The 23,116-nt window shown below is 37.2% G+C and overlaps 1 protein-coding gene across 5 annotated transcripts in view; it reads right to left on the minus strand.

The window, feature by feature from the left end:
- THADA (THADA armadillo repeat containing) overlaps positions 1-23,116 on the minus strand; it is a 340,163-nt gene that overhangs the window by 128,701 nt on the left and 188,346 nt on the right. For all 5 annotated transcript variants that reach the window (XM_063078394.1, XM_063078393.1, XM_063078395.1 and 2 more), the window contains one exon: positions 22,596-22,764. In XM_063078394.1, the coding sequence (XP_062934464.1) occupies positions 22,596-22,764 (169 nt within the window). The remainder of the gene's footprint in view (positions 1-22,595; positions 22,765-23,116) is intronic.

The raw sequence follows: 23,116 nt of genomic DNA on the forward strand, positions 1-23,116 counted from the left end.
TTACTATTTATCCTTCATATAAATTTTGGAGTTGTACTGTTGAGTGAAATTTTTTTAAAAATTATTTATTGGAAATGCATTAAACCCATGTTTTAATTTGGAGAAAATTGACATCTATCAAAAACATGCAGTATTCTTGGGGAAAACCCAAGAGAATAAATGGAAAATATATTACAAAGGATCACTACAAATGATATTATTGCAAATGAGAGTAACTTCTATAAGAATGGTATAGAAGTTAATAGTACAGGCTTTGGAACCCTGGATTTGCCACTTTCTAGCTATATGGCCTTGAGAAAGTTACTTAATCCCTTTTAGCCTCGTTTCCTCAATGTAAAACAGTATTCACTCTCTAGGATTATTATAAGGATTCAATGAGCAAAATATGTAAGAGTATATATAACAGTGTTCAACAAAGTAAAGTGCAATAAAAGTGATGACTAACACTGTTTTTACAAAGTGAATATATAGGTCAATCATTTTCACAAGTCAAAACAGCACAAATCAGAAGATGGAACATACTGAAAGTACCCACTGATAACAGAATAAGATATAATAAAATATAAAAATATATAAATATGCATTCTCCATGAAGAAAACTTTAAAATGTAGTGCTACTGAGGAACATAACATGAGACAACAAATGGAAAGGCATACCATGTTCTTAAATAGGACAATATAATAAAGATGTTCTATACAGTTAATAAGTTATTAATTTGATCCCCCCAAAAAGAAAAATGACAATAGTATTGAGGGTAGGAACTAGACAAGTTGATTTCAAGTTCATAGGATACTGAAAAAGAAAAATAACGAAGGAGAATTAATCTCCACTACATTGTAAAAGATACTATAAAGCTACCATGAGCAATTGGTGTATGATGGACAAACTGTTCAATGAAAAAGACTAAATGATAGTTAACATTTATTGAGAAACTATACTATGCCAGCCACTATACTGGAAGTGTATATATAACATCTCTACTCTTTATATCAACCTTGCAAATTTTGTGTTATTTTGCAGATGGGTAAGCTTCAGTTGAGAGTTTAAGTGACCAGTCCTAGGCCAAATATCTAGAAAATGGGGGAAGAGAATGTCAAGTCCAGGTTCGCCTGGATCCAAAACCTCTTTTCACTATATCATCCTCTATCCACAAACTAATACAGTTGGTCGATGAAACTCTACGAATGAAGCCAATAAAAACTGTGGAAGATTACAAACTGTGCATACCAAGTAGGAACAAAGTAACTACAATAATATTTTCTCTCTATGCTTTTTAATTTTAAAATGGTAAGTACACTTAGGGTCCCTATCTGATTTATACTTTATCGTGGTAGCTGCCTGGCATTTCAATTATTGGATGACATCCAAGATGAATTTTATACAAAATTCTTTCTAAAAGAGGAGAGTTCAAGTGAAACTAGCATGAGCTTCAACATAAGAAACAAATTTTGTAACTGTTTTCATTTTCTATATACAAGGCCCCAAGGTAGAAAACAAAACCTGTATGCCAAAAGAATATAACCCTGGTTATTCTGACTTCCCTCTGTTGGGCGGTAAACCCTTTTAATTTCTATTTTTGGAAAATGAGGTATTCCTTCAATCCTGTTACAAAATTGCTGACAGCACTAAGTCAGCAAAGGAAAATCAGACCAAGGTTTGTACCAGTAAGTTCTCCAAGACCAGGAATAACAAAGAACAAGCAAGCAAAAGCATTCTGCAAGAGAAATTTGTGAAACTGGTGTCAGTGTTCACAATCCAACACAAGCAACGGCACCCAACTGCATTCTGTTTCAGACTAGAAAGGGTTCCTAGAGGCAGACCAACACTGTAAAACTCTCAGAGCTGATATTTACAGCATGGTTAAAGTTGTACCTGTCGAAAACAGAACAGCCCTTTCCTATGTTTGTCCTCTCCTAGGTTTCCACACATAACCAGCAATACCCTCTCCTACTTCACTTGGTGTATTTAAAGATATGGTTCAGAAAGGTCATGCCTCCCTCCGTCTCACTACATTTAGACAGTCAGGCTACAAAGACACTATGTTACATACACTCCTGAAATAAAGATCCTCCTTATGATAATTTGTTCTATACAAGCAGTTGAAACAATTATGAGCAACGTTTAAAAATATGCTCTTCCAAAATGGTTTCCCTTTAGCTCAAGTCACTTTCAAAGTTCTCTTTGATTCTATACCTGAAAACACACAAAATTAACGTCCCTTTCCCAAACTAAATTCAGTGTTAGAGATGTATTAGGATGCACTCTGATAATGATAAAGACCCATATTCCAAATATCCAGCCTTGGTTACTGAAGGCCATATGTTAAGTGAATAAAGCCTAACTATGTCCTACTTTGAATCAAAACAACTAACACCTGCTTGGACTCAACAGCAAGGACTCTCTTACTTTTCTGAAGGAGGCCCAAATACCACACTTAAATGAAGTCAGATGTCAGTCATTATTGACATTCAGAAGGACCTTTTCAATCTGGCAATCTAGATGCTTACCTCTACTCATCATTACTTTAAGAAAATCTGTTCCTCTGAGTGAGACAACTAGAAAGTAGAGTGTACTAGAAAGAGCTTGTCCTGGTATAAAGCTACACGACTACACCAGTTGTCCAGCTGAGGCAATAGCTACGCTAAAGCCAAAACGTTTCATTATTTTATTCATACTAAATTTCCATTCATATTGTCTGGGCTAGGGGTTAGGGCCCATAGATCCTTCAAACCCATTGTACAGACTGGGTCAAAAACCCTTCACATGCCAGGCTGGGTCACCAGAGCCCTCACACACAGGTCCATGCTAAGTAATTGGGAAAGATCCCGGGAGCCACTGGCAGATGACAGGAGCTCAGTCCTCAGCAGCAGCCGCAGCAGTGGCAGCAGCAGCAGTGGTGGCCTCTTAGGGCATCCCAGGGGCACTGGCAGCAACAGCTTGCAGCAACAGCCTCCAGCAGCAGTAGCGGCCTCCCCATGGCCCCCCCAGGGGCAGGGGGCACTGCAGATCAGAGCCTCTCGTCCTTTATACTTAAGTCCATAACCCAGGACACCTAAGTTCTCATGAGTATTTACATCAGACAATAGCCAAGGAACACCTGGGCGCACGCACATGCATATTTACATCAAATGCTTGGCAAGATTCTGAACATCTGAGGGGCACTGACCATTTTCCTATATTTTCTCTACACCTGGGAATTAAGATTCATGGATTTTGGCCCTTTAATGCCTGTGACTTCACATTTAGCAAAATTTCAGGAGATTCATATCATGTGCCAGAGTCAGTGTAAGACACTGGGAATTTAAGTGTTGAATAAGGTGCAGTCCTTAGCCTTAGAAAATTTAGGTCTCTTCCTCAGGTCTGTTTTTTCATTCATAGAGTCCGCAGCTGAAAAGCCACCTACAAGTTCAAAATTCTGTGAATCAACAACCTTTTCCTGCAACCTTTTCCTGGGCAGAACATAACTCCTGGAGTGACAGAATGTAGTAGAAAGAGAAGTCAGCAGTACTGAGTTATTATGCATCTCCACTGAGTTACCTGGTGGAGGAGTTTAAAAATGGCTTTGGCAAAATTGTGAATTATTTAGAACTGTTTACAGAGTTTATGCAGTTGCCCTCTCCTACTTGAATATTTAATATGCTTTCATATGTACCATTACCACAGGCCTGGAGGGGGAATCAACCTGATAACTCTTTCACACCAAGAGATTTGGAAATTCATTCAATAATACTTGACTGAGGTGACTCGTGAAGTTTCCCCCTCCTGCTTTAAAGTGATAGATTTTTTTAAATGTATTAAATATACAAAGCTCAAAGGCAAGAAAGAGAATCTCCAAGTGCCAGATATAAAGAAGGATATCAGAGCAAGAGCAGCGAATGATAGATGAGGCAGAATGACAAATGCGGGTATTAGATCTTGAGCTGAGAACTCTACACAAAGCTTGCAGCCATGAAAAACTGCTCCACTCACCAGGAAACTCCATCAACTGGCCAGGAAATATGGCAAGGAATCTAGTTACCCTTGGAGCCAGAGGTGGAAAACTAATTCCTCACTAACAATCAGAATTCCAGGTTTGAGAGGGGAGTATGCAGTATGAGAACAAGAAATTAACAAAACACTGCGTCTTGGCCTATGAAATCTGTAGGGAAGGCCATAAAACGTTAACACAAAACTACCTCAGACAACTGGCTTACCACCAGTGCACAAGACACTGCCATGAAAAACAACTACAAACCTTGGGAAAGGCACCAGATACAGCAACAGGCAGAATTCATGCTCTAGGAACAACAAGAAACCAACAACTTGAAAAAGACTAAAATAGATATGTGTAAAATAGTCAGAGATAATGAAAGGAACAAAAGCCATAAGGTAAAAACAGAACTATCAAGAGGAAATAAGAAGCAAATTTGGGGGAAAAGTCTAGACTTGAAAATAATCCCTTCTCTGAGGTGGAAAAGTCCACAGTAGAGTGAAATACTTATTTCACTATGTCACTAGACACAGGAACTGAAAAAGAATTAGTGAACTAGAAAATAAATCTGAGGAAATAAGCAAGCATAAAGTCTAGAGAGAGAAAGAAATGAGATGGATGAAAGAACTTCGGGGGCATAAATAAGACTAATAAAAATTCCAGTAGGAGAAAATGGAGGTAATTTTGAGATGGCAATATTCAAAAAGACAAGAATAAACACTTTTCTGGAGCTGAATAAAGACATGAGTTCAGATTAAAGGACTTCACCAAGTCCTGAGTATAATAAACAAAACTAATGAACACCTAGGAACATCATAATAAAAACTGCAAACCGTCAATAACAAAGAAAAAATATCATAAAAGCCACACAAAAGTAGACAGTCTACAAAGACATGACAACTGAACTGACAATAGCTGTCTTGGCAACAGGTGTCATAAGGTAATGCAACAATATCTTCAAAGCACTAAGAGAAAATAAGTGTTAGTCTAGAAGTCTATATGTGAACTTATCATTCAAGAGTGAGGGTAAAATATTTTCAGACTACAAAGACTAAAAGAGTTTATTACACAAGGATGTTTGCTGAAAAATTTATTAGAGGATGCACTTGAATAAGATGGAAACTGAAAAGAGAAGGAAGAAGTGGAATGCAAGAAATAATGCACTAAGGAACTGGTGAAATATGCTGGCAAATGTAAATATTCAGTGTAAAATAATAAAAATAATGACTGATTAAAAACAAGGTGGGCCCGATAGACAACAATAGTGTGGAAGACAGGAAAAGGAAATTTAGAGTTACATTCAAATGTCCTTGTCTTCTGGAGAGGAGAAATAAAGATAATATCTCAAAATTTTAAGGGCAATCCCTTACAAAGATATATATAACTTTCAAAAGAATAAGGAAAACATGGGGGGGGGTGTTAAAAAAAATCTATTTAATAAAATTGTACAAAAGGAAGAAGAAAAAAGAAGCAAATAGAAAATGTGGTAAATAAAAAAATATATAGCTAAAAAGTTCAATGATATAAGGAATCATAATTAATGTAAATGGATTTAAATCACCTACCAAAAGACATAAACTATAAAACAACAATGAGATATCACTACACACTTACTAGAACAGCTAAAATCCAAAAAGCTGATAATATCAAGTGTTAAGGAGGACTCAGCAATAGGAACTCTCATTTATTGCTAGTAGGAATGCAATATGGTACAGCCACTTTGGAAGATCATTTGACAATTTCTTATAAAGTTAAACATAGACTTAACCATATGACCTGGGTACTTACTTACCCAACTGATTTGAAAACGCATGTCCATATAAAAACCTGCACATAAATATTTACAGCACTTTTACTCATAATTCCCCAAAAGTGAAAGCAACCAAGATGTCCTTCAATAGGTGAACTGGGTAAACAAACTGTGGTACATCTATAAAATGGGATAGTATTCAGCAATAAAAAGAAACAAGCTATGAATTCAATATGGATGAATAATAAATGCATTTTGCTAAGAGAAAGAAGCTAGAATGAAAAGACTACACATATTGCATGACTCCACTCACATAACATTTTGGAAAAGGCAAAACCATAGTAGCATAGAGAACAGATCAGTGGTTGTCAGAGGTCTGGGGAGAGGGGAGTGTTTCACTATGGGAAGCACAGGGAATTTTTCAAGGTTTGGAACTAATCCATATGATACTGTAGTGGTGAATACAGGATGCTATGCATTTGTCAAAATGCATAAGACTTTAGAGCACAAAGAGTGAACTTTGACATATGCAATTTCTTAAAAAATCATCTAGAATGTTCAGTGACAAAAGAATCCAATCATGGCAAAAAGAATCTAACTGTACTACAAATAACTTTGGAAAACTGTTTTGACTGGAAACTATAAGACTAAAGAAAAAAGAACTATACATAGGCACTGTTCTCTAGTTGGTAAGATTTTTTTCTCCTCCCACTCATTTGGTTTAGTAATTCTGAAACATCCATACAAGTATTCTGGAATTGAAGAAATAAATAAATAGGTAGTAGATGAAAGGAGCTAAGTTTCTCATTGTTGGAGAGGGAGGTTACAGATAAGCAAGGGAGAAAGCTAGAATGAACCATGGAGTATTGGATGAGAATCAAAGACATGTTTAGCATAATAGAGATGCAGATGAATAGGTACAGAAATAATTATAGATATGTGTGTATAAATGGTTAAGTATATGTACGTTTATTTCCTAGCTCTTTCAACTGAGGGTCAAGAAACAATGATACCCCAGTAGCAATAAGCATACCCAATAAAAGGAATGAAGAAGGCTGCTTAGAGAAATGACTAATTCTATATTTGGGAAAGGGGTATACAAGGTGAGTCTAGAACAACCCATAGTTCCAGAAGGAAAGGAAAAAAACCAACCAACCCCCCAACCAAAAGGATGAAGGCATGTCAAAGGAACACAGGGACCAACCTGAAAGAGCTCCCAATGGCTAAAGCTGGAACAATTTGAGCAACAAAATAAATAATGTAATATTGGATTATAACCCAAAGTATAAAATAAATATCCACGAGTCCATCCTCTTGTAAATAAATAAATGATTGAACAAATAAATAAATGGGGAGAAGAGACAAATCTCCCACACAGAATCCAAATAATTTATGTAGACACCCCCCACTCCAGGAAGTAAAGCTTAACTTCCTTCCTCCCACTCCTTGTGTGTGGACTGCACTTAGTGACTTGCTTCCAAAGAGTAGAGAATAGCAAAAGGGGGGAGAGGAGAATCAACACCACAGTGGTGAAACCTGGCAAATACGACCTCTAAGCCATGTGATCAAGGTTAACATCAACAGTGATAGGTCATGTTGATAGCATGTATTCTTGATATGAGAATGGTACATTATCTCTGTTGTCTTCCTCCCCCAAATCCATAATCCTAGTCTAAAATTAAAAATAAATAAATCAAATTGAAGGAATTTCTATAAAATAAAGAAAAACAAAGAAAAAGTATGAGAAACTGTCACAGACCAGAGAAGCCTAAGGAAATATGACAACTAAACGTAATGTGGTGGTAACCTGGATGAGACCCTAGAACATAAAGAAGACATTAGGTGAAAACAGTGAAATCAGAATAAAACGCGTGGAGTTTAGTCAATAACAATGTACCAATTAGTTGTGACAAATGTATCATAGTAATTGATGTAAGATATTAACAATGGGTGAAACTGGGTAAGGGATGTAGAGAAACTTTCTGCACTATCTCTGCAACTTTTCAGTACATATAAAACTATTCTAAAGTAAAAACTTGTTTTAAAAAAACAGTGACTATCGGATTGCATACAGAAAAAAAATCAGATATATGCTATTTATGTAGAGACATCTAAAACTCAATAAGACAGAAAGAATGAACATGAAAAGATGAAAAAATATACCAAGAAATTCCAGGCAAAAGAGAATTGGTAAAGCAATATCAATATTACACAAATTTAAGCCAAAGGAATTAAGAGGGATAAAGATGGAAATTACTTAATAACAAAAGGGAAAAAAAAGCATAATAATCATGAAGATTATAGGCTCTTCAAGAACACTGCTTCATCTACATTAAAATTTACAAAATTTATAAAGAAACAAACAAATGCACACATAGGACATTTTGACACATTGCTTATAAGCTGACAGGTCAAGCAGAAAAAAAAAGTAAGTAAGAATATATAAAATTTAAGTAAACTTCCGAGCACAAAATTTATACATAACTACATTACCATACTAAAAAGCTGGCCACAACAAATCTCAAAGAAGAAACATCATTACAGATTACATTCTTTGACCACAAAGTATTATTATAGGAAAAATTAAAAATAAAACCCCTATACAAATATGTTTAAACTTAAAAGTAATTAATCAGTTAAAGAATACATCACAATGAAAATTTCCAAATATTTAGAACTGGACAACAATGAAAGCATCACATACCAACACTTGAGTGATGGAACTAAAATGGCATTAAAGGAACATTTATGGTCCTAAATATATATATTAGAAAACAAGAAATATAGAATATTTACAAAATAAGCATCTAAACTCAAGAATGTAGACCAAGAAACACAGACTGAACTCAAAGTAAAAAAAAAGAAATAATAAAGATGAAAATAAATACTAATGAAATAGAAAAGTAACCACATAAGAGATAACTGACAATATCAAACTTGGAAAAGTTAATCAAGTGGTTAATGGATACAAAATTACAGCTAGACAGGAAAAATAAGTTCTAGTGGTATACAGTAGTGCTAGGCATCTATAATTAACAATAATTTATTGTATGTTCTCTACTGGCTAGAAGAGATGAGCTCAAATGTTCTCATCACAAAGAAATGATAAATTTTTGCAATGATGAATATGCTAATTACCCTGATTTGATAATCATACTTTCTATACATGTATTGAAACATAACCCTGTACCCCATAAATATGTATGATCAACATGCGTCAATTAAAAAGCAAATCTGTCAAGGGTTTGATCCACATACCAGCCAGCTGCCAAAAAAAAAAGTAAATTAAAAAAAAATAGGAAAAAAATCCCCACCTGGAGGCTTACAACATGCTTAGTACTAGGTGTTTTGTAAATAAAACACAAGTAAGGCACAAGCCCTGCCCTCCATGAATTCACTATCTTCTAGGTGAAATGAAGAATTTAGGTGACAGCTAGATCACAAAGCAATATATGATTTATAGTATTAGTTATAGGAATTACTGTTAGCGTTTTAAGGTAACATACACACCTAGCTACCAGGCTGGAGCCCCGGGACAGCATCCTGAAAAAGGCTTGGACTAGTAGTTCTTAAACTTTAATGTGCATACAAGTTTAACTGCAGAGGCCAGGATTCTGCGTTCTAACCAATTCCAAGTGATGCTGATGCTGTGATAGGCTCTATGGACTGTGCCTGACCTCCTCAGGGAATGAGTGCTCAGTAACACTCCACAGCAACCTACTGCATCTCTGAAAGGCCAATCAGGAAAGAAACACATGAAATGAAAAATGTTGCCAATCCTCAAATCTATATACCAAACTACTAAAAAATATTCACCTGAAGACAAACTCTGAGGCAGAATTTTTGTTTTTAGGTATCCACCACCACTCCCAGTCCAACTTCTAACACACACTCAGGCCACCCCCATCTTCTCTATATAGAATTTTAAAATGACCAAATTTTTTGTGACCAATGATATCTAAGATATAACTTCTGAACTGGACAGACAGCTAGGAATTATGCATCTCTATTCATTCTATGCTCTCCTTCAGCAGAGAGAAAGTAATTACAGAAACAACAAAGGACGAAAAGTTAGGAAGAGGGAAGATTAACAAAGTCAGTCATACATTTATAGAGAATAGGCCAAGTGATGATCTTAAAGACACATGTGCAGAACAATATGGTCCTCCTTATTTAATGAGGCCCTTGAGGTGTTGGGGAAGGGTGGGGTGCATGAATGACAGCCCATCACTGCTGAAGGATTATAGGCTGAGGAGCACTGGTATTGATTTTCTTCAGAAATTTACTGCCTCACACCCTTTGAGCTGGTGGGATTGGTGGTTGTTTGGATTATATTACATCTCTGATTCACTCTCAGGGTTTCTTTTGAAGAACATGGACTTAAATTTCTAACATCTTAGTGCTAAAAGTCTATACACGTGTACATGTGCACACATACACATTTGCATATTCAATCATGAATTTTTAACATAAATTACTGCTCTGTATCTCTGTTCTCTAAATACATATCTGAAAATCACACACCTATTAACTATTTAAATGTTCTCTCAAATAAACTGATCAATGAATACTGCTTTTCAGTATAAGTACAGCTTTATACCTGAACAAGTAAATGTCTCACATATCTGAAAAAATCAATTATAAAGCAGGAAACTGAAACTGCATTTCAGAAGCACGTTAGACATAAAAATTGATATATGAGGGGACTTCAAAAAGTTCATGGAAAGATTCATATTACCTTTCAATTCTACCTTTCCATAAACTTTTTGAAGTCCCCTCATATATCCTGTAATCTGAGAAGAAAGGAAAGACATAAAGGCTACTATCTGTGATAAACAAACTTAAATTTAGATGTAGAACCTGTCTTACTGTCTACAAGAAATAAAGACTTTTTAAAGGCTTAAGGAGTGAATAAGGAAAAAAACGTCAAATAGACATTAAACTGTTAATTATACTGATCTCTTTGAAGATAAACAAAGGTGATGGAATTTTCTGGCACCTGTAAACTCTTTAAAGTCACAATAAAACACCTGTTAAATCCATTTGTTTTTTGTTTTTTTTTAACTCCAAACAATTTTACACCCCTTTTTATAAATACGGTTCTTAAGAAGTTAATAAAAAAAGTCCCACCCACCAGAAATTTCTCTTTACAGAGATTAACAAGGCATCCCAAATAGAAAAATGACCAAGATCCTAGTGAAAAGAGGATTACCTATTTCATATGAATGTGGGTCTAGTACTAAATCATCTAATACCTGTACATACCTAACAACTACATCAGAGGGCTACAAATTCAAGTACATTAACACACATCCTATTCATTACTAAGAAAAAAAAAAGTGGAGGCTAAAGCAGGAAGGTAACAGTTTACTCTCATCTAGCAAAAAATGTGAACATTTGCAAGTACAAAGTCTTACCTCAATTATCAACCCTATTCACTTGATGTGGAGGAGGCACAGAAAATACATTTAATTGACAGTAACAAGAGAAATTCAAGTAAGATTTAATTTATTTTTCCCCTAAACATATGCCTTTATTTAAAACAGAAAGACTCCATTTTAACATAAGTAGTTATCTTTCTATTCTAAATAGACAAAGAAAAGCATGCACAAGAATTGTTTGACAATTTCTAAAAGAGGTATTGAGGATGTATTTTTAAAAGTCTTGTTTTTTTAATATATCACAACGTTTTTGAAAGTCAAGTCACAAATTTACTACTAGCTTTCTAGACATTTACATACATGAGGCACATACTTGTGCAACATTTAAGACCCTTTAAAAAATAACATTAAGGGCCGAGCCCGTGGCGCACTCGGTAGAGTGCTGCGCTGGAAGCGCGGCGACGCTCCCGCCGCGGGTTCGGATCCTATATAAGAATGACCAGTGCACTCACTGGCTGAGTGCCGGTCACGAAAAAACGACAAAAAAAAAAAAAAAAACATTAATATAATTACCATCTCCACCTTGTATTTTTTGCACCCTATCTAGATTTGTCCACTAGTTTCCTTTTTGAGGTGTGAATCTGGGAATCTGGAGAGAGCTTTATGTTTAACACACAAAGTCAAAATTGAGATGTCCTGGGTGATATTTTTGGCAGAACCTCTGTTCTTAGAGAAGATTTATTCACACAGCCTATTGCCATGACCCAAGAGAGGCTCAGTGAAATAGACAGCAATTGCACCCAGGAAACTGGGTGAAATAGAAAGAAATTGCACCCAGTGTTTCAAGTAAAAGAAGTGAAAAATTCTAATTATGTGTTATTTTCCAAAGCTCCCCTAGATAAATACAGCCTAGAATTTTATTTTGCTGAGTCTGAAGAGGGCAGAATTAAGTTTCAACTATATATTATGAAAGTGGATCAGAGGCAGGTTGGGACAGGGACATGAAGCAAACTATAAGAAGGGAGGATTTTAAAAGTAAGCTGGTTTATGTTCACAGCACTTTTCCAGTAGAGAGAGAGAGAAAAGAAAAAGCTTCTTTTGTGATTTTCCAGTCTGAGTTTTGTATTCTCTTCCTAGGCACTTATTCCTATGCACAACTCATCATAGTCTAGGTCAGGACTGGTTTCTTTCAAGTCCGTCAATATTTAAGAGTATTTAAAAGGGCGGTATCACACCTCCCACAGAATGATGGAGACAATCCATAGGTACTATGGAACAAATGCTTTCAACTCAGGGTGTTTTTCCCAGGGCACATGTGGAAATGTGTGGAGAAATTTTTGGTTGTCACAAACGGAGGGGTGTGGTCGTGGTACTGCTGTCATCTAGTGGGGAGATGCTACCAAACACATTACAATGCATAGGGCAGCCACCCACAACAAAGAAGAGCAATAGTGCTGAGGTTAAGAAACCCTGCCACAGAAGGACAGGGTGGAGATGGTGGAGATACACAGTACAGAGAAATATAAGAAAGTCGTGAACGATAATATGGTTTAAAACAAGGAAAGAGTTTTATTACTTTTTTAAACTTTCCAAAGGCCCATGGGCTGATTCTACTTCAGGTCTCTGGGGTGGCAGCCAAATTATCTGGTTGTACCCAACCACAGTGCTTTCAAATGGCCAACTGAGTTAGTAACTGAAATACATTGGGTGCCCTAAATAAATCGAAGGGCCGTGGAACAAGTACATATACTGTGCAATCTCAAAAATGCTCTTCCAATGAAAACAATGAGGAATTACTTTTTGCCTTTTCAACTGGCATATGCTAAAAACAGACAAAAACAAATACTATTTTCATTGGACAGGGAACCACCAAGCAAATTCCATCTCACAATGGAACCACATATCATCAGATATTTTATAAGGATTCTAGGAAATGACAAAAGCCTAATAGTGTGCACATGGTGCGATATTTTGTTTTGTTAAAGTATAATCAGAATTATCTTTAGTCATGAAAAGTCTTAAACAATAAGAATGGGATGGCTGGGAGGGAATGGAAAGCATGCCTTCCAGGATGAAAAATGAACTCGAAAAAAGGCTAGATTAATCTATCTAGTAGGATCCTATATCTCCTTTCACTTTATGAATTTCAAATTTCCTCCTCTGAGCGGTAAAAGAGTCCTTTGTCTGAGACAGCATGACAGTGTTCCTTTACTGATTCATCAAGTTTCTGATGGGCTCTGAGGGAAAGAATGTAATTCAAAACAAAACAGGTGCAAGGAATAACAACCTGATAGGCAGGAACTCCACTCTTAAAAATCTCAGCTAATCTCAGTTTTTATAATCTTTAATATGATCTACAGGAAGGTAGAGAACACAGTGACTGACCAGAGGAACCTCTATGTGAAGCATGTTAACACAAAGTCAAAATTGCTGAGAATTGACTTATTTCTCTTTTACACACATACATATCATTAGGAATCCTCACATATTTTATAATATTATTTCAATGAGCAACATTATCTTTTCTAAAACATATCTTTCTTTAGCTCAAAATCTTTTACTTACCATCTACATCAGTAGATCTTCACATTTTGGATCATAAATCCCTCCCTAGTGGTGGTGGTGATGATGTTGCTAGCAGTGGCTGCAGCAGCAAGTAGTAATAATAGCAACTAACACTTACTGAGGACTTACTGTATGGCAGAGACCTTGTTAAGCACTCCCCACATATTAACTCATTTAATCCTCACAACCACCCCACTATGAGGTCGTTTTATCTTCCCATTTACAGAGGAAGAAGTGGAGGCACAGAAATTAAGTAACTCACCCAAAATAACACAGCTAGCAAGTAGCAGAGCTAGGATTTAGATGGAGATAAGTTGGCTCCAGAGTCTGCTCTTACTCAGTACGTGAAATGACCTCTTTGAAGACATACTGCCAGCTTTTCTGTACTTATTAATTTATAAATTATCTACTACTCTATTAATATATTTACATTATATATCATATGTAAAATAATAATTAATTGGATGAGATAAGAAAAGCATGCTAACATATTCTTCTGCACACATTACTGTCTTATGCACCCCACTTTGAAGACCACAGGTCTACAAAGTCCAAACTGTTTGGCCTAGTATTTGTGGTCTCTCAACTACTGACCTGTACCCACCGTGCCAGTCACACATCCTGTCGCTCCCTGATGTACTCTTGGACCCAACAAGTTGGATTAATCATTGCGCCCCGCAAACACCATCTCATGTCCTCCACTATGCCTTGGCTCACATCAAGTCCCCTGCCTCAACAAGAGAAAACTAGTTAAAGATTTATCCCAAGACCCATTGTTCCCTGGAAGACTTCACTGATCACTCCAGCCCATCCTGGGATCGCCTCTCAGATGTGTGATCTCAGCCATCAGCCTGGCACACATCAAATGCAACCATATATTTCTGTGTAACTGCAGTGTTGATGGTTTACTTTCCAAGGCAGCTCATAAGCTTCTTGAGGGTAGAGAACATGTTATAATAAATTAACTTTTCTTTGTATCCTGCATGGCACCTGGCATAGTATTATACATTAATAACCACTCAATAAATATTTGCTAAATAAAAGAATAAACATTCTCCACATTTACTCTACATCTCTAAGGCCCAGGTACAGAGGGTTAAGGTAAGGGTCACACTGGAAAGTAGGGGAGGTGATGTGATAAGTACTTTCCTCTTTGCCTAAGCTCATTGGGACCATGACCGACTGACCTGACTCACTGTGATTCTAGGGGAAAGGGCTTCAGAGAGTCCTCAGTAATCCTAGTACTTATAGTATGGAAACTTTTTAGAGAGTCTGTAAGTTTCTAAAGTAACGGCATCCTTCCTGGCCTTGTTTATCCACTACTACCCACTCTGTTGGTAATTCTTTATGGGTAAAGATAGACTCAAACATATATTTGTCATGCCTGCTTATATATATATAGATGGCTGTAACCAATGCAATTTCAGGAGAAAAGATGTTTACCCTTTATTTTTTAAAAAACTTTCTTAGGGCCGGCCCCGTGGTGCACTCGGGAGAGTGCAGCGCTTGGGAGCACAGCGGCGCTCCTGCCGCGGGTTCGGATCCCATATAGGGCTGGCCGGTGCGCTCACTGGCTGAGCACGGTGTGGGCGACACCAAGCCAAGGGTTGCGATCCCCTTACCGGTCACAAAAAGGGGAAAAAAAAAAAAATTCTTATCTTTTGGTGGAATTTGCTCAAATGTTATTTTTTCAATGATGACTATTATTCTGACACCTTATTTAATACTGCCATCTGCCTTCCTCACCTACCCATTCCTGATTCCCCTTACCCTACTCTTATTTGTTGTTTTTGTCCACAGCAATTATTACCTTCTAACAAACTACATAATTTACTATTAGATTTATTATAATAATTTTTATTATATTACCATTTATTATTGTCTGTCACGCCACTGCTAGAATGTAAACTCCATGACAGCAGTGATCTTTGAGACCAAGGATCTATCTCTTGTTCTCTGATATAGTCCAAGTATCTGGAACAGTGCTTGGCACATAGTTGGTGCTCAATCAACAAAATGAGCAAACAGATGGTGTCAACTTCCTTTACCTCAAGAGAGTCAGTCTTCACTGAGATTATTCTTCTCCTCATCCACAGAAGCAGCATAATATAGTGGTTAACTGGAGAAGCTCAAAAGCTTTAAACAATCTTGGGTTTGAATTCCAGCTCCGCTTTTTACCATTTATCCTTGCATAACTTCAGTGAAATCTCAAAACCCCTCTAGACCTCAGCTTTCTTATTAATAGATAGGAATAACATCTATCCTCCAGAAGAGCTTCTGTAGGTACTCAAAAACTGGCAGACATACTCCCCAATATATATGAAGGTACTACAAAAAATCCATGGAAAAATATAATTAAAAGATAATATGAATTTTCCCATGAGCTTTTTGAAGTATACTCATATATACATTCGATAACTGGGAAAAAAAATATGCATATATATGTTCTCCTCTTCTCACTATTACTTCCCCTACTCTAATAGTGAGTGGTAAAAACCTGAGGACACATCAACTGACCAGTCTCTCAGTTCTAATGACCCTGACTGATACTGTGAGTTCAGAGCATTACAAAACAGCAGTAGCACATTGCATGGGGAATGACAGCGTACTACAGACAGTGCACTACAGTCAATACTCCACAACCTGGTAGTAAAAGCGGCCTCCAACACCCAGCGACAGCTTACTAAGTAACACACACCAAATAAAAGCTTTTGGATATTTGTAAGGAAGGGATTAATTCATCTTCAAAAGTAGCATTTTAATTAAAAATGACTTTTCTGGGCTTATATCCAGAAAAGAACATATTGACAAAAGGTAAGATTTAACAAGGTTTAGTTCTTTCTTTAATCTTTTTTCTAAGAACCCAGTGCTTCCCGATCCTTTTCACGTCAAGGCACACATAGGAAATAATCTTTCTTTGGCCCTCTGGGATAAAACAGATGATGCTGTTCGCAACTGCAGGTGACTGCCTGGAGTCTCCAGCCCCCCCCCCTAGGCTACAGTCAGACTCACTGAGAGCTGAAGGAATTGATAAATAGGGAGAAGCTCTGCTTTTGCCCTTCTTGGACTGGGGACCTTCCTCGCAATTCAGATTTTTCTCCTTTCACACTAATACAAGTCCTCAAGATGCAAGGGTGAAACCGGCCACTAGTAACAAGAGTGAACATTTTCTTTGAATTATGACTCACTCCAGAAAAGAAGCACACTAACCAGCGATCCATTTATAACTTACAACATCAGAATAATTTCATGCTTTTGTTTTTGATTTTCCACTGTGAAATTATATTTTGGGGGCATGAAATAACAATGGATACAGGCCAACATCTTATGTCACCAAATGGAATCTATCAGGTAACAATCCATTTCTGAATAGCTTGAGCATTTTACTTTACATTTCACAATTCTGTACTTTTAAGAAATATAAAAAAGATATTAAAATTCTTGAAGCATAAGTGCTAACTTATATGGTTATATTTCTTAAAGATGGAAATAATTCTTTTAAATTATATTTAATCACACGTTTTAATGCAACAAAATCATTAATAAAAAAGACATATCTTTTCTACAAACATTCATTAGTCTCCTTATTTAAGAAACTATAATAAAGTCTACACTTAAGGCTCTATCGCTGATTTTCTATTTGCTTCCACTGCTTCCATCTGTAGCAGAGAATGAAGGATGGTTGGTCTGACCTCTGCTTTTTGAATAGTGGTTCCTTCACACAACTAGCTGGACAAATTGGCCTACCTTTACCTCTTTCCTGGTTTTCTGCTTTTATTTCCACAAAAGTAATACCAAGATCTGCCTCTATTTCAGTCCTCAACCCAACACTACTGTTGCCACCTCCATGAAGATCCTGACTCTAGCCCAAACACAGAGCCCAAAGCAGAAATGGACTCAGTTTGAGTCTCCTTTTATGCCTGACATCTGCCTAGCTGCTTTATTTTCTGCCTCCTCTTCATTTCTCATTTGCTCCCTGGTCCCTGAGGGCTCCCTTGGCTTCTAACCCACAGCCCCTATGCTGGAAGGTAAGATACTTAAAGGCAAACTCCTTGTGTTTTCACCAGTACCTAGAACAGGCTAAGCAAGCCATGGTGTCTGCTGAATTAAATTTGATCTTGATCACTTTCTCACGGTCTCATCAGCTCCCAGACCTAGGATCCATAATTCCTACAGTTGCCAAAACTTGAGAGGTTTTGTCAAATCCTTAAGGATGACAGAAGGTGTGGGAACTGTGGGCTTGGCTATTGCTTAGGTCTCAAGGAAGGATTCTGTATTTCCAGGCTGGGAGTATTAAATAGAAGACCAAAGAGAAATGACAACAGAGAGACAACTGGAGGGAGGGAGGGCACAATAAGCCTTTTACCAGTGTTGCTTCTCTGAGCTTCAATGACTTCCTCTGTCCATCTCTATAATACTGATGGATTTACTTTGTTTCTAATGATGTGGTATCATATCAAATTAGACTGAAGGAGACCAATTGAGTGATAAGGGATAAAAACAGCAGAGATGGATTCTTAGTTTGGTTCCCCCAGCCATAAAAAGTTGTTATTGACTTCAACTATTATAGAGGCAGCACATTGTAAAGATAAAAAGAACACTAGACTTCACATTTTAATGTCTTACCTCTACCACTGACTACCTCTGTGACTTTACACAAGTCACCCTTTCAGGCTTACCTTAATTTCCTCATTAGAGAGAGAGAGACATGCAGAGACAGAGAAAATATGACACCTACCTTGCTACTTTGCAGGGTTGCTAAGAGTATTAATGAAATCACATATGCAATTCATGTGGAGTGCAAGAGGTGCTCAAAATGTTAATTTTACTTCTCTTATGGCAAACTTTCCAAATGTGTGAGCCTAGAACATCTGAAGTACATCGCTAGATCATATTTCATGTCAACCAAGCATGTAGCACTGTTGCTCAGCTCCACAGACAGAAAAGTGAAATCTTTTAAAATTAGAATTCTCAAAGTACAGAAATCAAGGCTGAAAATTGGGGGAGGGGGGGAGGATTTTTTTAAAGTGTTCTACAGGTTTTGCTGGTAAAAACTGAGAAAATTTAATAACAACATTACATGAAAAGTGTAGATTATGTCTGTACCAGCAAAGGGATGTGTGAATATTTGGATTCACTGAAGAAAAAAAAAATGGTTTTGCCTAAAATATTCAGATAAACGCAAAAGTCATTTTTCTGCTTTAATACAAGCTAAATTACTTCTATTGTCTACTTCACTTTATCCATATAAAAGACCTTAGTTAAAGAAAGAGCAGGTGCTAGCCGGTTAGCTCAGGTGATTAGATCACAGTGTTTTAACAGCCAAGGTTTGGATCCCTGAACTGGCCAGCCACCAAAAAAACCCCGAAAGAACAGGGATGACCTTTTATAGATTTATATCATCAGAAAAATAACCAAAATAGAAATAAAATAAAAAAACAAAATCAAATTCTTATTTCGAATGGTATACCTTTCCTTATGAAACACCAAAATCTGAGTTAAGTACCTAAGAATCAGAAGAAATCTTTCCTCATGATTACTGGCCAAACTCTTCCTCAATAGAAGAGAATTTGCTGAACTTGAATATGATTTCTCCGGAGCGATACGTAACCTAGTAATAATGTTAAGTCCCCAACATGAAAAATTTGGCAACAAAAACAGATGGTTAATTCTACTTAAAAGACATGGCAGCCCAGCCAGTGTTGTTCCCAAATGAGGTAATGTCCATGGCTGTTGTCTAACTTCTACGGAGATTTAATGTCATTTACCCCCAGCTCTGATGAACCTGCTACATAATCTCACCTTTTCTAATTTGTGTTACTTCCATCCATTTCAACATTGTAATTATGAACCTCTGGCTTTAAAAATGATTAAGAAACGAATCCTACATGTCCTTTCTTTTTTTTTTTTTTCCCATGTCCTATACTTTGAGTCTTTCTTCCATAGTCCCAGAAAACTCAGAGATCAGCATATTTCTTGTTTCCAAGGTATACTACAGAAATACTATTAGGTTTTGATATATTTATGTAAACACTTTCAAAGAAGTCAAAATGTATAATTCCAGAAAATGTTCTGTGAAAGAATTTGTTTTCTGATCACAAAATGATTTCCTGCTTTTGAAAAAATAACAATTTGATATTTACTTAGCTGGCTATGAAGGTCCCATGGAGATCATTCCTTTCAATCCCTAGCATCTAATTCCAGGTGCAGGCCTTTTACTGATTTCAAAGGTAGCTTTATGTGGAGAAGGTATCTATAAGTAGAAAGAGAAAAAGAGCCCTTCCTGACTTAACCTCTTACACTTATCCCAGAAAGAATCACAGGTAAAACAGAACTATTACAACACAGATGTGACACCCAGGGGACACAACAGAAAGACTTTTCACATACCTTTGACTTCCTTTTTTCAACCAGGGTAAACCAACCTTAATAAAGACAGGAATCTGTTTGACAAACAAAAACACACTATCCAACACCCACATTAATGACTTGTTTTCAACAAGTCCTTTGTCTCACCAACACATAGGAACAAGAGCAACAGCCACAATCAACCCAGATTTTTAGGGTTTTTCCCTTTCCATAGGGTTTTATATTTTATCTAGCAGAAAAAGTAAGAGAATACCAAAGGCAGCCCAGAGACAGAGCAAAAGAACATGTTTTGTTGCTGGGCAGACCAGTGAGACACAGACAGACCTGCCAGGCGTGTGTATGGGAAACTAGGCTGGGAGGCCCATTTGTACAACTGGTGAAAGAGCCCAAGAAGCAACTGCAACTATATTACTACTGGCAAGTTCAGCCAAGAGTGGATCTCCAACAAAGAAAATCTGTGGCTGATCCCCTTGCCAATCTGGGCCTGCCTTCTAACTCAGCTGTGGCTTCCACTATGAAAAGCCTGTTCTACGTTACTCATGACTGCCAGTTCTTTCCTTCAAAGCAGCATCAGAGTCTGACAGAATCAAGAGATCTAACTTGTATGACTAACACAAATGATGATCTTTGGGCCTCAGCAGCCCATCTTCAAAACCAAGATAATAAACCCACCACTCTCTTCATCACAGGGAGGTTGTATGGACCCAAGACGAGTGCTTACAAGTTTATACTGAAGAAATCACCAAAGACCCATGATGTATAGCATAGACATCAGACAATCTCAAAGTGCAGTCTGGGACCTGTGGGGGTATGTGCAATCTTTTCCAGGAGGCCTGCAACATCGAACTATTTTCAGAATGATGCTAAGATGTTAGTTTTCTCCTTTACACTCATTCTCTCATGAATGCAGAGTGGAGTTTGTCGGAAGCTATAAGGTGTGTGCTGAAGTCACCACTTTGATGATTAATGGAGTATGTGCTTTAAAATACTTATTTTTAATATTTTCTCAGTTTTATTTTCTAATTAAATATTGACAAGCAAAAGCTTTTTGGGACCCTTAATGATTTTTAAGTGTAAAGAGGTTCTGAGACTAATTTGAGAACCACCCACCTAGAACTTCAGTCCTACCCAAACTCACAGTTTCCAGGTGGGCTGACTTCTTGCCCACCAGGGCCTTGCTCTGTGCTGCTCTCTAGGCATGAGAGACTCCTTCCCTCCCTGCATTTGGCTAACCTCTTTCAGTCTCTGCTTAGATGTTACTTTTTCTGGGATACTTACCCCAATTTTCCCAAGACTAGTCAGGTGGCCCTGTTATATGCTCACCCAGCACTTAGCACACTACATTGTTATTGCCTATTTTCTGGTCTGTTTTTTGTCCTTGGCTCCTTCAAGGTAACTAGTCATTATTCTGACTATGAAACAGTAGTACATAGTAGGCATTCAATAAATACTTGTTGAATATATAAAACAACCAAGGAAGGAAGGTAGGAAGATAGGTCTACCTTGCATTCCCACCTAGGGGGAATTAGTTACTAAAAATAATAGTTTTCATTTTAGTACAGGCTCATTAAAATTATGATAATAATAACATTAATGACTACCTTTATATCTTATTATGCACCAGGCACTATTCTAAGCACTCTATATGCATTAATCCATTTAGTCTTCACAAAATCCCTATGAGGTATATGCACACTACTATTATCCTCATTTCAAAAATGAAGACATAGATGTACAAATGATGAGGGGTGGATTTGACATTCATGCCCAGGCTGTCTGGCTCCACAGTCCTACGCCATTACCTCTACACATTGCCTCCCATGTCAGCAGTGTAGACCTCAGGCTTATAACATGTAATGGGATCTCAAGGCCTTCTCTCAACTCTGCTCATAAACCAGGAACATGACCTAACATTTAAGTCCCACCTCTAGCCCTGCCCCTGTGTGAGTGACCACATAAGCCATGTGTACAGAAGATCTCACCAATATCACTTGTTCCCTAGTTGGGGTTTAAATAGGGGAGTTCCAATAATAAGTCTAATTCGCATTCATTTGTTGTACTTTAGTCTTTTCTAGAAGAAATGTTAAGTTAAAAAAATAAACTTGTATATTTACTCAAAATAAAAAGTTTCTTCTGCAGCACAGAGAAAGCTGGAGAGAAAGGCTTGATATCTCCATGTACTATAGTGTTGTGCTATAGAGCAAACTCTACCTGATGTGTACAACTCTGCCTGTGCCTCTTGGGCTATACTCTTTCTCAAGGAATGTTCACAGATTCACCCTAATCAGGGAGTGTCCCTCAAATGTTCTACATGCATACTTGATGGAAAAGAAAAAAATTTATCAGAGAGCTAAGTCCAAATGGGAAAGCACATTATAGAAAACATAGGACGTAATGCAAAAGATAATATGACAGAATCCAGTGTAACACTGTACTCATGTTTGGGATGAAAAAAGTATACCTGATTTTTCAGCAGTAGAAAAAGGCTCCACAGGTAAAGTTAAAAGCCTGTGTATAAATCCTCACCTGTTAAGAGAGAAGTCATACAAAGTAACTTACCTGGAGAAGTGTCCCATGAATATGGTTTTGCCGGAAACACTGGTCAGTGCAGTTAGGGAGTGTGGCCAACAGAGTTCGGATGGTATTAGGAATTTGGTCTATCATAACAAACGGGACCAAGGCACGAGCTGCCATTTCACGGGAGCGGTAGACAGGAGAGTGACCACACCTGGCAAGAAATAAGGACACAAGACCATTCAATACTCATCTCCACATCTGTGCCTGTGTATATACTGATGGTCTATTAACTCTGACTGTAATATATCCAAGCTGGGGGTTGGGGTGGGATGGGACAGGAGGCAGGAGCTGCTCCTTATTCCAAATGATGTTTTTCATACTTCCCTAATTCCAAATAATGTTTTTTGTATTTGCATTAGTTCTACAGGTGACATTGCTTTTGTTAAAAACATCATTAATCAGCATCTATAATTCTATTACAAAGATTAAATGCATACAGGTTTTGGGAATGAGACAGTAAACAAGTAGTAGCAAAAAACAGCTTACTCCTCAATAATCAAATG

Source organism: Cynocephalus volans, chromosome 14 (assembly GCF_027409185.1).
Source record: "Cynocephalus volans isolate mCynVol1 chromosome 14, mCynVol1.pri, whole genome shotgun sequence".
Lineage (NCBI taxonomy): Eukaryota > Metazoa > Chordata > Mammalia > Dermoptera > Cynocephalidae > Cynocephalus > Cynocephalus volans.